At 37.1% G+C, this 18,978-nt stretch overlaps 1 protein-coding gene across 1 annotated transcript in view; it reads left to right on the top strand.

The window, feature by feature from the left end:
- EXOG (exo/endonuclease G) overlaps nt 1–18,978 on the top strand; it is a 43,274-nt gene that overhangs the window by 7,066 nt on the left and 17,230 nt on the right. The window contains exons 4-5 of the mRNA XM_008053209.1: nt 1,404–1,480; nt 3,333–3,447. Coding sequence (XP_008051400.1) covers nt 1,404–1,480; nt 3,333–3,447 — 192 coding nt within the window. The remainder of the gene's footprint in view (nt 1–1,403; nt 1,481–3,332; nt 3,448–18,978) is intronic.

Genomic DNA, 18,978 nt, shown 5'->3' with positions numbered 1-18,978 from the left:
CTCAGGCAATCCACTCACCTCAGCCTCCCAAAGGCGTGGGATTACAGGCTGAGCCACTGAGCCCGGCTTAACGCTTCATTCCTAAATGAATTACTGAAGAGCATGCACCATCTAAGAATGAGGATATTTGTGTATGTAAGTATCATGTATATAAGGGTATCATTGTATCAAGAAGTATCCACAGATATATTTTGTATATTTGTGCAATAATATCTAACATACAGTTTATCTTTAGATTTTCCAAGTCACTCCATTTATCTCTTTTACAGCTTTTTTTGATTCAGTATCCAGTCACGAATCACACATTACATTTAGTTGTCATATCTCTTTAGTTTCCTTTAACCTAGAGTGATTTCCTTGCCATAAAGGAAGAGGAGCATCTTTCACAATATTGGCATTTATTTTATGAACTATTAGTGATTATCATCATTAAGATAGTGGTTCTCAACCTTGGGTATTCATTATAATCATCTGGGGAAAGTTTTCAAAAGTCCCAATGCTGAAATCTATACCCCAGACTTATTAAATCAGAAACTCTTGGGGATGTGACCCAGGCATGAATATTTTTAAAGCTCCCTATGTTATTCCAGTGTGTACCCAAACTTGAGAGTCACTACTTGAAGAGAAGGTAATTGTGGCATCAGCAGTTAGTGTAGAGCAATGAAAAGATAAACGATGAGGTGGAACCTTTTATGCCTTGTATATGTGAGTCAAGTGTAAAGTGAATGAACATGTAGTGGTCAGAAGCAGTAACTCACACCTGTAATCTCAGCACTTTGGGAGACTGAGGCAAGAGGATTGCCTGAGCCCAAGAGTTTGAGACCAGCTTGGGCAACTTGTTGAAACCTCATCTCTATGATAAATAAAATAGGCTGGGTGTGGTGGTGTGCTCCTGTAGTTCCAGCTACTTGGAAGGCTGAGGTGGAAGGATCGCCTGAGCCCAGCGGGCCGAGACAGTAACCATGATTGGGCCACTGCATTATAGCCTGGGCAGCAGAGAGATGCTGACTCAAAAAAAAAAAAAAAAAAAGAATTTTTGTCTATTTTTTTAACTAATGTGTTTGTATTTATACTATATCACTTGAATAAAATTTCTGGAAGTTGGCCTTTGTTGAGAAACTTTGCCAGAGGCTTAAAACCAGAATTTACTCTAAAAATTTTATACTGGAAATTTTTAGTTCTTAGTTTACATTATAGGTTTGGATTTTATAAAGAATAAAGTTAAGCACACCAAACTACTTACTTTATTTTGAATACTCATTATAAGAGCTTTCTGTTTCGGAATAGCTATACCTTTCATTTATCTAACAATTAGTCACTAATTATTTAGAGCTAATGTATGGATAAGGAACCGATTTTCTGTGTCTGTTCATGCAAGTTACTATTTTTCTCTTTCTTGACAGAAAGCCATGGCTGAAACCTTTTACCTTTCTAATATTGTGCCTCAGGATTTTGATAATAATTCTGGATATTGGAACAGGTAAGGGATGTGAGTTTTAAAAATATGATTCTGTGGAAGATGAATGATGTGACCAAATGCACTAATGTGTCTGTTTTCTGTTTCTATGTTTGTTTTTCAAAAACTAGCCAGTTTTCTTTGTTATAGTTCAAGAGTACAATTTTCTACAAAAGATCAGACTTTTTGAAACATAACCTGCCTTTTTGATCATGTTTGCCACAGTTCAAAAGTCAAATTTTGAAAGAAATTACTCAAAATAATATTCTTGTTAATAATTGCTCAGAGGACACTATTTTTTCCTTGTATTCCAATGTTTCTGAACTTTTTTTTAAAAAAGTTTTGTATTTCAGTAGTTCCTGAACTTAAAAAAAAAAGTTGGGTACAGTTGAATATAATTATTAACCAGTTTTTGGTAGAACTAAACTATAAAATCATCTGGGCCTTTTGCATTTTTCTGACACTGCAGGGTGTTCTTTTTAAGCATTGTTTGAGGTTGTTTCAGGCTATTGTGCTTTTCCCCATTTAGTACTTTGTGGTTTAAAATAATTGAGTGTGTGTGTCGTCCCCCCCCCATACTACATACACCAGAGAAAAACTTCAGTAGTTATCTCAGTAATGGCCACATTTGTTTATCTGTGTACCTTCTCTTCACCCAACCCAGGTTATTTTAAGCACATTGCAGATATATTATTTTAGCTATAAATATTTTATTATATTTGTAGAGAATAAGGATTCTTTTAAAATGTAATCACAGTACTGTTAATGCCTCTAAAAAACTTAACAGTTATTCTTTATTACCAGCTTTACAATCAATGTTCACATTTCCCTGGTTGTTTTTAATTTTTTTTTTTTTTGGCAGGTTTGCATCAAGATTCACATATAGATTTGGTTGATACATCTTGTTCAATCCCTTTTAATCTGTAGTTTTTCTAAATTTGCTGATTGCATACCTTTAGAAGCATTTGCCATTTTCTTTTCCCAAGAGATTAAATTTTTGAGAGGAAAACTTTGCCTTGTAATTGGATATATATGCTATACAAATAACTAAAAAAAAATTTTAAGGCTAGTCAAGTGAAGCAGTGGAAGTAGAGAAGGAACAAAGAGATTTGTAACTAGTTGTGCACTTGGACCAGCTTATAAGGATGATTTTGTTTTGCTTTTTAGATAAGAAACTGAGGAATGATGACATGCAGTGTTAATCTCTCATTTAGAAATCTCTTCCAACTGCAGTATAAGAAAGTGCATATTAAAACTACTTGCCATTTTTATCTGGTAAATTCACAAAGACAGTTTTAAATAATAAATGCCAGTGTTGAAAGATTGTTGTGAAACTGCTATATCATATTTAGGAGCTTATAGAGTAAATTGGTACAGTCCTTTTAAAAATTTTAGTTTTACGTATATATGATGAAGAGTCATCAAAATATTTATTCAGTAATTCTGTTCCTTAAAATTTGTCCTAAGGAATTAACACAGTGTTGAATTATATAAATGTTAAGATAGACACAATTGGTCTACAATAGGAATAGTTAAATAAGACATATCAGCTTGTTGGAATGATATGTAATTCTTGAAAGATTATTGAGAACTGTGACATAATAAGTTCACAAAATTTCATTTCTAAAATGTACTCTGAGTGCACACAGAGAAAAATTTAGACATTTGTTGTGTGATTTTTAAGTTTTTTGTGTGCAATAAGCTTTGGGAAAATCATTACTTATATGCTTATAATATTTTGTGCTGTGTTCTTGTTTAAGTTAAATTCTCGAATGCAGTATTCTTGGTATCTTTCCTAAAGAGTGATATGATTTGCTCCTTTCCTACATGTATGTCTGTGAGAATATCATACTTTTTTTTTTGCTTTGCTTTTCAGAATAGAAATGTATTGTCGAGAACTGACAGAGAGGTTTGAAGATGTTTGGGTAATATCTGGACCTTTGACCTTACCTCAAACTAGAAGTGATGGAAAGAAAGCAGTTAGTTACCAGGTAAGGATGTGTTTTCACATTCAGGTTTTTGTTATTTGTATGAAATTATAATCTCATTCTGCATCCTTTTAAGTTCATTTATACAACAGTATTTATTGAGCACCTTTGTGGAGTTTCAGGCATGGAGAATATAGTGTTGGATAAAAAGTGACTATTGACTTTAGGGAGCTCAGTTTAGAAAGGAAGACAGACGTTAACAATTAAAGTGTGATATGCTATAATAGAGATAAATAAAGATGAAATGGTGTCACAAAAGGACTGACAGACTCTACTCATGTAGGTCAGGAAGGCTTAAGAGAGAAGGAGATATTTGAGCTAAATCTTGACAGATAAATAAAGAGTAAACTGAGTCAGGAGAGGAGTACAGGAATTCCAGAGGCTGGAGCAATGTGAACACAGGACATTTGTAGTCTACAGCATGATTCTGAGATTATGTATCATTCATGAAGATGAGAGCGGCTTGGGGGAGCTGAAGCTTTCAACAATAGGTGGACAAGGGTCAGATCAGAGACGACTTTACTTCATGATGAAGACTTGAGTTTTAGTATTTTTATTTTATTTTTAATTTTCTTCCATTTCCTGGTGATGATAAGAGAGTTTTCATTGTTAGGCACTGAGAAATCATAGATTTGTTTTAAGCATAGGAGAAATGTGATTTGTTTTGGGTTTTATAAAGACTACTCTAACAGGAGTATGTAGAGAGACTGGTGAGAAGAGGGAGCAGTTGAGGCAAGAAGATGATGAGGAATAATAGAGGAATACAGGAAAGTATAAGCATGAATTAATAACTTCTTTGAATGAGGAAGAGAGAAAAGTTCCAGGATAACAACTAGATCGTAGTGAGTTGAATAAATGAGGAAAAATTTTTCTTTTAGAAGCTTGGACTTTTAAAAAGATGAAGTTATTTTTTTACATGCAGGATACTTGAGCACTTTTGTAGACTGAAGGAAAGGGATCGAAGATAGGAGAGTGTAGTGGTGTGAGAGCTTCAGACATCTGTTTATGGGGAATTCTTAGGCCAACCTTTTATATTGGCAGTTTACAGAGTAGTATACCTGAGGGCAAGAGTTCTGCCAAAAAAGCATAATGTTGACTCTTGTCATGCAGAAGTATCCTGAGGATTCCACCAAGAGGATGGCTGAAATAATAGACTATACTGTAAGGTCTGCATAGGGTAGGGAGCAAGGTGGAGTGAAGTAGAAGAGGTGATAGAGTAAGTAAAAAGAGGGATTGAAGGATTTTTGGTAATGCCAGAGAGGAGGTATATTTGGGGGAACACCTAGCTTGGCTCTGGTAATAAAGTAGATATTTAATAAATACTGGTTAGGTAAATGATTATTTAAGTGAGCCTGTGATAAGATTTAATAGTCTGAGGCATAGATTTAGGAAAACAAACAAAAAGCCCTTAGAGTCTATTCTGTTCTACTTGACTCGCTTATTATCAGCCTGTCTGGATCAGATGTGCCTCCAAGCATTCACATAAGTCCATATGAATAGCCCACTTTCTTTTTTCTCGCAGGAAATTACTGATCCAACTACCTCTATTTGTTGGGTAGAAATTGTAGAATAATTATTTTTCTTTTTTCTTTTTTTTGAGTTGGAGTCTCACTCTGTCGCCCAGACTGGAGTGCAGTGGCCTCTCCCAGCCACCGCAGCTTCAACCTGCTGGGCTCCGGCCATCCTTCCACCTCAGCCTTCCAGGTAGCTGGAACTACAGGCACGTGCTACCACACCTCACTAGTTTTTGATTTATTGAAGAGACGAGATCTCACCAAGTTGCCTAGGCGGGTCTCGAACCCGCGAGCTCAGGCAGTCCACTCGTCTTGGCCTCCCAGAGTGCTGGGATTACAGGCTGAGCCACTGAACCCAACCAAATAATTGTTTTTCAAGGATTCCTACAACCTTGGAGAATTCCAGTAGTTATTATGGGGGTGAAGGAGGGTAAAGGCCCTAGTATTTATTTATTTTATTTTATTTATTTATTTATTTTTTAATTAAACATATTTTTTATTATAAAATTGTGGGGTACAGTTAAGGGTTAGGTATACAAATGTGCATCATTCAGGCACCCTTGTTAATAAGGGATGTCTCCCCATCCCCAGACAGATATTGACTACCGTTAGTCCCACCTCCCTTCCCCTCCCTACCTCCCCCATAGTTTCCCACCACTGTCAGTCCTTTTTTTTTTAAAGTATTATGGTAGATGTTCAAGGTCCACTATATGAGTGAGAACATGTGATACTCAGATCTTTGTTTCTGTGAGAGATCACTCAGTATTATGGACTCTAACTCCATCCAGGTTGCTGCAAAATTCATGATTTTGTTCATTTTTATGGCTGCGTAGTATTCTATCATGTATATGTACCACATTTTTTTAATCCAGTCCTCTTTTGATGAACAGCATGGTTGGTTCTATGTTCTTGCTATTGTGAACAATGCTGCGATAAACATTCGTGTGCAGGTATCTTTTTGATAGAGTGATTTGAGTTCTTCAAGGGTATATTCCCAGTAGGGGGATTGCAGAGGTTGCAGAGTCCCTAGTATTTTTAAATTAATTCATTTAATTTTTCTCTTCTTAAATTAATTTCTCTCCTCTGATCAATTTGCTGATTCAGTTTATGGCTTAAAGTTCTCTGTATTCACTTTTTTTTTGAGTCAGAATCTCACTGTCACCCAGGCTGGAGTGCAATAGCATAGTCAGAGCTCACTGCCGCCTCGACCTCCTGGGCTCAGGCGATACTTCTGCTTCAGCCTCCCAAATAGCTGGGACTACAGGCACGTGCCATCATGCTGGGCTAATTTTAGTTTTTGTGGAGATGAGGGCTCACTATTTTCCTAGGCTGGTCTTGAACTCCAGGGCTCAAGCAGTCCTCCTGTAATCCAAAATGCTTGGATTACAGGCATGAGCCACTGTGCCTGGCCTTATTTTTCAAACATTAATTATTCTTGGGCTTTGTTAAATCCTCTTTACTCTTACCATTAGAAAATATGTTCTTCTAGCTTTGACTTGTAAACCTGAAGTGATTATGTGTGCTTGGTTTTCATCAAATTGGGAGATTTACATGACTAGCCCTACTGTGTAGTAGAAGAATTTGTATAAAGTTTAAAAGGAGAAATTAACCAGTAGTTAAGAGCATTTCACCATACAGTTTTTTGTGTGGATGTCCCATTAAGTATGTGTTGTCCAAATGCTATAGTGGAAAATGTATTGTTTTTCTTAAGTTGGATGTAATTTTTAAAAATATAACTTATAAACATTTATCTCCTATTGCTGCCATAAGGGCATAGAAGTAGTGATATGTCATTAGCAGTGAGCATATCTTGAGACCAGATCTTGTTTCCACAAAACCATCTTCTGCTGAAAGGAATGACTGATTTCAGTAGTGGTATAGGGAAAGTACAGAGTGAAACATCTGTGCCAGAAAGCCAAGGACTTGTTCACACAGGTGGCAGTACATGTTAAAGGACATGTGAATCAGCTTGAAGGAGCTCCCACTTATCATTTTGGCACTATTGAATATCAAAATAAACTAGATGATAAGTCTGTTGAATTAAAGAAGAATCTGTACTCTTTTTTTTTTTTTTGAGTTGGAGTCTCACTCCGTCGCCCAGACTGGAGTGCAATGGCCGCTCCTGGCCTCCGCAGCCTTGACCTGTTGGGCTCTGGCGATCCTTCCCCCTCAGCCTTCCGAGTAGCTGGAATTACAGGCATGCGCTACCATGCCCGGCTGATTTTTTGATTTATTGTAGAGATGAGGTCTTGCTGCCCGGGCAGGTCTCGAACCCGCGGGCTCAGGTAATCCACTCACCTCAGCCTCCCAAAGGCACGGGATTACAGGCTGAGCCACCGAGCCCGGCTAGAATCTGTACTCTTAATAAACAAGTAGATAATGTAGAATGTAAAGAAAAGCTGCTTACCATAGAATATCAACTAATACATTTGCACAAATGAGTTATAAAAATCATCTTGTATCTATCATGGTGATAAGTGATTCAAGCAACAGTCATTAGTGGATGCTAAAACTATTGAGTGACAGTTTTATGAGGAATAGGACATTTACAGGGTCTAGAAGTTTCTCTCCATAAATTATTAATCACAAAATGAGAAATAAACATTACAGTGGAGAAACACCCCTTACCAAGAAACACCTCTTACCCCTTATCAAATTTAATACTACTAGTAATGGAACCTACTGATATGCTGTACTTCCTAGTGTGATGCACTGAGAAGGATAAAATATCAATCAAGCCCCAGTTGATGGACATTCTGTGAAACAGCTGACTTGACGTTTACAAAAGTGTTAGTGTCCTATAAGGCAAAGGCTGAGAAACTTTTTCAGATTAGGATACTAAAGAGTCATGAAAACAAACTGCATAGTGTGAGCTTAGATTGGAATCCTGGACCAGAAAAACAGAAATTGCTGAAAAGGACTTTTTAATTGAGAGAATTGGCAACATTTGAAGTCTGTTGATTAGGTAATTGAATTTTACTGTGCTAGATTTCCTGATTTTGATAATTATTTTGTGATGTGTCTTTGTGCTTAGGTAGTATATCTTGAAGTGTTAAGGGGTGAAAGAATGTCTCTGTGACTTGCTTTCAAAAAGTTTAGGGAACATAGAGTGTAAAAGAGAATGATAAAGCAAAATGAAACAAAATGCTAACAATTTGTGAATCTGGGTGAAAGGTATATAGGAAGAAGTTCTTTGTGCTGTTCTTGAAAATTCTAAGTTTGCAATTCAGAATTTAAATATATATATGTGTATATATATATAAACATACACACACATATATACACACACACACAAGTGCCTTTTTTGTACCAGAATTCTTACTGCATTGGAATCTATAACACTAACCATTAAAAAGACTTAACTTGGCCAGGCACAGTGACTCACGCCTGTAATCACAGCACTTTGGGAGATTGAGGTGGGAGGATTACTTGAGTCTTAGAGTTCAAGACCGGCAGCATAGAGAGACCTTGTCTTTACAAAAAAATTTTGAAAAATTGCTGGGTGTTGTGGCACACGCCTGTAGTCTCAGCTACTCTGGAGACTGAGGTGCAAGGATTGCCTGAGCCCATGTAATTAGTTTATCAGTGGATGATAGTCAAGCATGTTCAAGTAGCTGCAAAGAGTTTCAAAAGAGACCTATCATCTCTCCTTACCCTATTTAGTGGCACCTACTTAGTATCATAGTGGTCAAATGTGTGAAGTTGGTCAAGATCAGCTTCCTAAAGAGTATACTTTGAGTAATAGTTTTGATTTTTGTTTTTATTTTAAAGACTTACTTCTTTTAGGTCTTTTCTTTCAGATTCTGGACATCTAAGCCCAATCATTAGTTTTCCATGCCCCTATTGATTTATAGGACCTATCCATGCTCACACTGATGAATCTTTAATTCAGGAAATCTTCAAGGACCTGTCATGTGGGAGGAAGGTAATACAGGATTGTAAATGACATGTCCCAAACTGCATTCTTGATTACTTTCTCCCTTTTTTTTCTGTATTTCACATTCAAGCAATCCTCTGCCACTCTTAATCTTTGAGTCAACAACTTCTACTAATTCACCTTTTTAAAAATAGCTTCTACTTAAACTTTACGGAAACTCTGAATACTTGCAGTATTGCAGAGGCCACCAATGAGTTTCTCTGCCTCTGTTGACCAGCAGTTTATCTGGAGTCCAGAAATCATGGCAGAGAAAGTATACATTTTTACTTTCTTCATCCTCAGAACCATCAAAAATGAATAATATTAAAAGAACAAGAAAATAAGCTTCATTTATACTGAAAATAGAGAATGTTCACAGTTGTGTATTAAAGAATTCTAAATAATGTCTACAAGATAAAGTGTAGTTTAGACTAAATTTTAAAGGATATTAATTGACATGTCTCCTCTTATCAAAGCATGGGACAGGGTATTAGAATTAGTAAAAAAGTTCTAAAAGGGTCCCATCAGTAGCCGGCCACAGGAGAAACTTCTGGTGCTTTACTTAGAGTTAATCCTTTTACCTTGGAATAATCCCTTTACCTCGGGCAGGGTCATTAAAAGCACATATTTCATGTCAGATGTGGCCTTGTATCTTTGCTTTGATACATACTTCAGATGTGGTCCTAGGGAAATGACTGACCTTCGTTAAAGTTCAGTTTTATCTGTATAGTTTGTATTATAGTAGTATATGTTTCATCGGGTTGTTAGGATCATTGTTTGCTTGGTAATTAGCACGTAGGAAATGTTCAGTAAATGTTAGCTACTATTATCCCTTTATAGGCTGGTGTAAGAATGAAAATTAATGTTTTGTGTATTCTTTGGTGCATGTGCCCATAAACCTGTGACTTTTAAGGTTCTTTTTCTTTCTCGTTCATAGAATCTTAGAAGTCAGGTGCCTTTTTATTCATTTTAAAGCACAATTTTTGTAGTCTTCTAATCAGAGATAATACTTTTGAATTATTTTTCATGAATTATGTGTTACGTTAGGAGTAGTGAAATTGTATACTTATATTAAACATGGTTTATTCTTGATACTTTTTTCCCCTCATGGCATGAAGTCATCGTTACCAAACTATTTTAATGAGCCTTGAATTTAAACTTAAAAAAAATTTTTTTAATGCAGTTATATGTGCAGGGTAATGAAAATGTTGAATTTTAAAACATGAATGTGAAAGTTTGTGACATTGTAGAGAAATTCAAACAGTACAGGGCAGGAAGAAATGGCAAAAGTCTCCTACATCTACTCCCTATCCCACGTCTAAAGTTTTTATTTGTTCTGATGGTTATGTCTATATCAGAATAAGAGCACCAAAATGTATTTTTAAGTTGCGATTTGTCATTTATTAACAGTTGATTCATCTCTATAAAATTATGAAGTGTATTTAATTTATTTTTTATACTGCTCCAGTCTCTGCCAGTCATGTGTTTAGTTTTAGTTCTTCTATTGGTAAACTTTACCTTATGTATTTTACTTAAACCTTTACTTGCTATAAAACTTGGCAGTATGTGTTTGCTAACTGTAATTTAGTCTTAGATATATATGCCTACAGCAGAGGTTGTAAACTGAGGCCTCCTATGGCATGTCCAGCCCATAGAGATATTTTATTTGGCTCACATACTATGTTATTTTTAATTAGTTGATAATGTTTAGTTTAATGATTGGGAAATTTCACATAAATCCAGATTTTAGCTTCTACGAAAAAAATCTGATGACCCCATTATACTTGGCATGTACTCCCACAGACAATCAGTTTCCTAGATGAGAGGATCGGCCTTCTCCTTAGATTGACCACTTGTTCTTCAGTTCACCATGGTCCTTAACCTGGCCCATCTTACTTATTTACATTTCCTATCTGGCCCTTGTTGGTCTTTGAGTTTATAATCCTAGGTCTGTTGGAAAATACATACATAGCATTTACAGTATTATGAGTGTATAAGTAGTATGTTTGGATCTGTAAAGAAGTAGATATAATTCTATATCATTAAATCTTTGCCACTTGAGAGAGAAGTGTCACAAGCATCAGAACTGAGAAGTGGAAGGGAAAGGTGACAGTGTATTATAATAATTGCTATTTTAAAAAAATGTAACATGCTTTTACTATCTGATTCAGATGATTTAAATCATTTAGCCATATCATTACACTATTTTTTAAAAAGGTAAATCAGTTTATTCTTGAAGATACTTTTCTTAGAGCCCTCTGATATTCAGTTATAATTTGGATTACTTGTTTCCTTCCTTCTTCCCTCCCCTTCTTCTTTCCTTCCTTTTATTCAACAAATACTTAATGAGCGTCCAGTAGGTACGTGGTACTTTTCTGGGTGCTTTTAATAAAGCAATAAATAAGGCAGACAAAGAGTGCCCTCAGCTTTCATTATGATGCGAGAGATATGCAGTAACAAACAAAATCCCATGTAGAAAAATAAAGCACGATATAGAGTTATAGTGGGATGGGAAAGAGAGACAAGAGAAGTGAGATTGAGCAGAATCCTAAGCGAAGTGAGGATTGAGCAGAATCCTAAGCGAACAAGAAGAGCTTCCAGCTAGAGGGGACAGCAAGTACAAAGACATAGGGATGAAACCGAGCTTGGCATGTTGAAGGAGCGGTGTTCTGTTTAGTGCGACTGGAGCAGAGTGAGCACGAGGAGGAGACAAGTCACAGAGGGAGGCCGTGGGAAAAGGTCAGGATTGTATTGAGTTGAGACACTTACAGGGTTCTGATCCAGAATAGTGGCATTATCTGGTTAACATTTTTAAAGCTCTGGGTGCTTGTGAAAAATAGAAGAATAGATGGAAACAGGGGACCAGTTAAAAGGCTAAATGATAACTTGAATGGTGAAGAATGGTCTGATTTAGGATGTGCTTTGAAGGTAGAACTGATGGGATTTACTGATGGATTGGTTGTAGAACAGGAGGGAAAGAGTTAAGAAGAAGTAACACTCAGGTTTTAAATCTGAGATGGTGGAAATCAGAGAGGGGCAGGTTTAGAGGCTAGAAATTGGAGACTTTGTAAATGTGAGATTATTTGATGTCTAACTGCAGATGTTGTGTAGGTAGGAGATGATTTAGAATTTCAGAGAAGAGATTGGAAATAGATTTCTTGGAGGTGGTCAACACACAAATGCTGTTTAAAGCTATGAAGAGATTAAGTGAGTATAGATAGGAGACAACAAATTGGGTTCTGAACCTTGGAGCACTCAGACATTTAGGGGTTAAGAAGAGGAAGATCCAGCAAAAGAGGCAGAGGAACAACATTTACAAAAGGGGAAAAATCAGGGGAGGGTGGTATCCCAGAATCCAAGTGAAGAAATCATTTCAAGGAGAGAATGATCAGTCGATGACTGACCATTTGCAGCCTCAGGAAGTTTTTTCAGTTTTTTGTTTTTGTTTTGAGTTGGAGTCTCACTCTGTCACCCAGACTGGAGTGCAGTAGCACGCTCCTGGCCACTGCAGCCTCAACCTGCTGGGCTCCAGCAATCCTTCCGCTTCAGTCTTACCAGTAGCTGGAACTACAGGCGCGTGCTACCACACCCGGCTAATTTTTTGATTTATTGTAGAGATGAGGTCTCGCCAAGTTGCCCAGGCGGGTCTCGAACCCACGGGCTCAGGCAATCTACTCACCTCAGCCTCCCAAAGCGCGGGATTACAGGCTGAGCCACCAAGCCCGGCTGTTTTTTCAGTTTTAAGTCAGCTGCACATCTGTCATTTTGGTTCTTTTCATTACACTCCTAGCTTGGGTCCACTGTCTTCCCTCTTCTCCCCTTTCTTGGCTTCTTTTTTATTTCATTGTTGGAGTATATCCTCAAATTTTTTCTGGAAGCTTTCTGGTAAACTTTCTGAGTCCTTACTTGTTTGAAAAATGTCCTAAAACTCTGGTGATGGGGCTCAGGAATCTGCATGTATAACAAGCTCTCTAGGGTAGTTTTATATACACCATCAGGTTTAAGAACCATTCCTTTAGAGAGTATTTTTCTAGCTTCATTCTGGAGGCAGAACAAAGACCTGCTGCTTTGTTGAAAATAGTTTTGCAGATGAATTTTTCAGTTGCATTTCTTGATTTTGGTGCCCTTTATTTGCTGGAGTCCTACTTAAGGAGTGGTAAAAAATATGGGCTTTGGCTCTTTCCTCTTTGTTTTATCTCAACAATGTCAACATTAATCTTTTATCTTCCAGAAGTTCATGGCAGTTCTTAGTCTACTAATGTACCACTCTCTGTCATTCCCAGCACTTTCATGAATGTGTTCTGTTTTATACCTCTTTACTGCCATTTCCTGTGCATGTGTGTGTGTGTGTGTGTGTTTGCGTGTTTTAAATCCTTAGAACTCAGATGTCCCCTCTGAGGGGACATCGCAAATCTAGCAAACTGCTCAGATGTACCTTCTCAGGAGGGCATAAAGAGATTGCTGGTGATTATAGGACAAACTTATGCCAGTGCAAATTTTTCAAAAATGTTTGTTTCTTTGATGTTTTCCATTCAAATTACACAAAAAAGCTCATAAAGAGATGGACTGTATACTGAGATATGATCGATCAGTTGAGAAGTGGTTTTTAGGAATCACAAGTGTGTTCTTCCATATTGTTTTCTAGCAACTGACTAGACAACAAATTACATATTATTAATGTGGGAGGAAGAAAACAGGACTGCATTGTCTAATCATAGAAAAACACCAGGTAGAAGATGTCAAACAAATTACTATTGCATATCATGTACCAATGAACCTGCAATGCATGTGGGTGACTATTTCACACATTACCACATGTTAGAAAAATATAAGATAAAACTTTTTTTTTTGGGTCATAAATAAAGTCCTCAATGTCCAAAATTCCATTATAAGCCAAATATCATTACAATAAAATAATTGGTTTCAGCATTATACTATTTCATAGGAAGTGATTCATTTTTCACTATTTTGTAAAAAAAAAAAAAGTACAGTTGAATTGCTGGTAGATGCTCCATGAGATGTCTCTGAGTACAAAGGGTTAATTTTTTTGCGTCAGGGTCTCATTCCATTGCCCAGGCTGGAATGCAGTGGCAGGATTATAACTCATGAGTCCTTGCACTCCTGGGCTCAAGTAATTTTCCTATCTTAGCCTCCTGAGTAGCCAGGACTACAGGTGTACACCACACCCAGCTAATTTTTTTTTATTTTTTGTAGAAACAAAGTCTCACATGGTGCCTAGGCTGTATATGTGTGTGTGTGTATATATATATATATATATATATATATATATATATATTTTTTTTTTTTTTTTTTTTTTTTTGAGTTGGAGTCTCACTCTGTCACCCAGACTGGAGTGCAGTGGCCGCTTCTGGCCACCGCAGCCTCGACCTGCCGGGCTCTGGCGATCCTTCCTCCTCAGCCTTCCGAGTAGCCGGAATTACAGGCTATGTGCTACCACGCCCGGCTGATTTTTTGATTTATTGTAGAGATGAGGTCTCACTGCCCAGGCGGGTCTCGAACCCACGGGCTCAGGCAATCCACTCACCTCAGCCTCCCAAAGGCGTGGGATTACAGGCTGAGCCACCGAGCCCGGCTGTATATGTATATTTTAACAGGCAGGAGGGAGAAGCAAAAACTTGTGCTCAGTTTGCCTTCTTTAAAGTGAAAACCCACTTTAATTTCTATTCATTACATTTTGCAAAGCAAATATTTTTTAATGTTTTTTTGGAAATAATTTTAAATTTATAGAAGTGTTGTAAGAACAATACAAAGACCTAGATTCACCTAGCTGTTAATATTTACCACGTTTGTGCTCCCCCATATAGACAGGCACATACCTGTTTTTGTTACTTGAACCACATGAGAATTAGCTTCCGATGTTTTGTCATTTTCCTCCTAAATATTGTCACATAACCACAAAATAATTATCAAATTCATGCAATTTAGCATATAAGAAAATTGTCCAACATTTACTTCATGTTTAAGTTTTACCAATTGCCCCAGTAATATCTTTTGTTAATCTTTTTTTCTGATCCAGGTTCGTATATTGCACTTAATTGTCACGTCTCTGTAGTCTCCTTTCATCTGATATAGCTTTTCATTCAGCCTTTTGTCTTTAATGATATTGACATTTTTGATGAGCACAAACCAGTTGTTTTATAGTGTGTCCTTTAGTTTGGATTTATCTGTTGTTTGCTCATGATTAAATATATTTTTGGCAGAATACCACAGAAGCCATCTTCTGTCCTCAGTGCATCACATCAGGAGGTGCATGATATCAGTTTGTCCTATTATTGATGATACCAACTTTGACTACTTGGTTAAAGTGGTGTCTACCAGGTTTCTTGACCATTTCCCCTTTGGAATTAATAAGTTACCTGTGGAAATACTTTTGAGACCTTGTAAGCATCCTTTTCCTCCTCAGACTTTCACTTAATAGTTTTAGCATTCAATGATGTTTCTTGCCTGAATTAGTTATTACTATAATACTTGCTAAGTGATGATTTTCTAATTCTTATTCTTTTTATATTTATTAGTTGATATTCCAGTGTTACAGCTTTTCCTTCTAATTTGTTATCTTTGTGGACTCACAGATTCTTATTTTTATTTAATGAGTTTTAATCAGTTTGCTGTGATTATTCATTTTGATGCTCAAATTGCCCCAGATTTACATCCTCATTTTTTCACATCTTCTAGTTTCTGGCATAAGGCTATGTTCCAGGCTCATCCTGGCCAAACTCTGGCATCAGCCATTTCTCCGAGGAATACTGATTCCTTTCAGTGGGGATTAATACTTAGAAACCAAGATCTGGATGACAACTCAAGTTGATTCTTGAGTGCTTGCTCTACTGTTTGGCTTGTCATGTGTGTTCACCACATTTATTTTTAGCCTTTTATAGTGGATGGAGAGAGCCTCAAAGATCTAGCACATGAATTCTGTTGCCTTTAGTGACTCACTGTTGGGAAGGCTTTTCTCTTCGATCTTTGAGAAGGGGATTCATACACCCTGGTCATTAAGAAAGCAGTTATTGTGTTTTTTTGTTTCATATGTGTATGTAAAGTTGAATGTTGATAGGAATCCATGTCCTTGGAGAGGTGTAGGGTTTTTCATTTTTCTCAGAAGCACATCATAGCGATATCTACTTTTATATATTAATATTTATGTTTTTCCCTAACAAATTTCTCTATAATAATGCAGCTATTGTTAGATTTGGCATTATTTTTCAAATTAGACTTGATTTCAGGTAGAATTTTAGGCTTAAAAATCTTTAGTGTGTTTATGAGCATGAAAGCAAGCTGGTGATCTGTTAGTAAATTAAATTGGAGAGATTTTCTTGAAATTCTTGCCAGTTTAAGAATTTAGAACTGGGCTCGGTGGCTCAGCCTGTAATCACAGCACTTTGGGAGGCTGAGGTGAGTGGCTTGCCTGAGCCCGTGGGTTTGAGACCTGCCTGGGCAACTTGGCGAGATTATCTCTTGTCATCTTTACAATAAATCAAAAAATTAGCCCGGTGTGGTAGTGCGCACCTGTAGTTCCAGCTACTTGGAGGGCTGAGGCGGAAGGATCGCCGGAGCCCAGCAGGTCGAGGCTGTAGCAGCCACTGCGTTCCAGTCTGGGTGACAGAGTGAGACGCCAATGTAAAAAACAAAAAAAGAATTTAGTAGGGCCAAAATGTTTATACATATGTACACAAATGTTTATACATATGTACACACATATATACATATATAAACTTGGGAGAATTCGTTAAGAAAAATCATCATGGGAGGCAAAGTGAGGCAAGGTGAAGAAATGGGAAGAGGTAGGCTGTGTGCTGAGGAAACAGTAAATTAGAGTATTCAGATAGCGAAGGAGACAAAAGGAAAGATTAGGCCTGCTGGCCAAAACCTTGATTGACCAGCTAAAAAATGCAGGCTATGCTCTAGCAAGCAGAGCCTTTGAAAAGTAGGCAATTCATAATAAAACAAGTGTAGAGAAAACGATGTCCTTTAATTATGCTGGAAATGGGACACAGCATTGCCCAGCCCTAGAGAACAAATAATTTGAATAAGAACAAATAATTTGAATCATGAATTCCTGTTTCCAAGGGAATGTCTTGCAATTATGTATGGCAATTCAGAATGCTTGGAAAGTGTTTTGTTTTCTCTGATCTAGCCATTTAATATTTACTGCTTGTTTACAACTATACTCTGAACTTTATCTTAGGGAAATGTACTCAATAAATATGGGCTTTATTTTGTTTTCTATCCAAGCAATGAAACATATATGTGTTTTACTTTGAAGGAAGTAAAGCAAGTGAAGTGGTATTTATTGAGGGCCATGTATACGAGGCAGTGTATAAATACTTCTTTATGTGCTATCTCATTCAGTCTTCATGGTAGCCCACACAAAAATTAGTGGTCATCCTCTTTTATAGACAAGGAAATTGAGACTTTAGGGGGTCAAGTCCAAGGCGTATAGGTAGTAATTGTCAAAGAGAAGATCCAAACATGTCTTATGTGACAATTACTAATCATCCATAGCATTATTTGAAACTCTTGGAAGTCTACAGTAAAGGAATAGCAATGCTCTTCATTTACAAAAGCTTAAGGTTAGCAGGTAATGAAAGATGGTGTGGCTGGAGAGCAGTTACAAGTGATACTTGCTAGCATGCAAAAATAAGAACAGAAAATGGGCCAAGAGGAGGATTCCTTATAGCCGGGCAGAAATGTCTGTTAGAATATGTAGGAAAGGATCACATCATCATAGGACTTGAGTGAATGTGTGCCTAAGGGAAGATTAGTAGCACTGATTTTATCAGAAGTGAGTCATCCGACAGTTCTAATCACAATCACCCCCTTTATTATAGCTGAGGTCATCCATGTGCTTTCTCTGATGTGCCTGTTTCAAGAGGAGATTGATTCCAGACAAGTGAAACATACCTGAAGATTCTGACTTGAACTTTATAAATGACTGACAAGAAAGTGAGCTTCAGATTTTACAACTCGGTGGTGGTGGTAATGTTGGAAGTACTTAACAGTCTGTGTGTTCTCCTTCTATAGCAGCACTTTCCAAACTTCCACCAACTAACCCAGGGGGAGGAGATTGAACACAGGCCCCAGGAATCTTGAGGCATCACCTGAAGTGATAAGGAAATAATTTTTTTCTAAGTCTCTTGTTTTATATTTAGGGAAAGCTTTTGTTCATTTCCATATCTGTTTGTCTTAATGAAAAGTAAATGATTATACTCATCTTCCTACCTTTATTCTAAATCTTCAAGTACAATTGGCAACCTGGGAGGAGGGCATTTGTTTGATTGTGACTTAGCAGGCTTCTATCCCTTGGCCCTGGGCAGGTTTCCACCATGAGAGAAGTACTGTGTTCTGGGTTTATGCACAAGCATCTGCTGAGGCTTTACAGACAGCACAGGGGGCAACCACATTTGTGTTGAGTTTCTCATACTTTGTGACACCTATCTGATTCTAGCTGGTATATATTTTTTTCCTCATGATACTGCTTAATATCTTATTTAAGGCACAGTTACTATATGTACAACATCACAAATAGCAGGCTTAGTATGGGTATTATGTGTTATGGGTCTCTTCTGGGACTGGATGGCAGTGGGGAGGATGGTGGCAAATTGTCATTTCTGTCCCTTGAATGGAAGGAAACATGCTCATGCCAGCATATACAAAAACTAGCCTCAGATTGCAAATGAGTGCCAGCTTATATATTGTATTTTCTAGTTATTCCCAGTTGATTTCCATTTTTTTGTTGCAATCTTGACAGAGTCAGTGCTTTTGGTAATTTAACAGCAGTGAGGATTTCCTTTGTACCTAAATCTTATATGGAAACTTGTAGCTGATTGATACTAAAGACTTGGTTCATGTTAAGCTCTGAGTCCTTTGTTTGGGGCATCATTTGTGTCCAGCTTGCTTTCTCTTCCTGAAACCCCATTGTTGTCCTTTAACTGGTCCAATCTTGCCTGATTCCATGTTTACCCCTTACCTCTGCAAAACCATCTTTTGTACCAAATGCATTTGTATCCCCCTCCTTTGAATGATGTCTATTACAAAAACAGCTCTTTATATAGGTCTTACAGATTTTGAAATCTTTTTTTTAAA

This window comes from Carlito syrichta, unplaced genomic scaffold (genome assembly GCF_000164805.1).
Source record: "Carlito syrichta isolate Samal-C Ts95f unplaced genomic scaffold, Tarsius_syrichta-2.0.1 Scaffold287955, whole genome shotgun sequence".
Lineage (NCBI taxonomy): Eukaryota > Metazoa > Chordata > Mammalia > Primates > Tarsiidae > Carlito > Carlito syrichta.
This window is presented reverse-complemented; position numbering and strand designations above follow the sequence as displayed.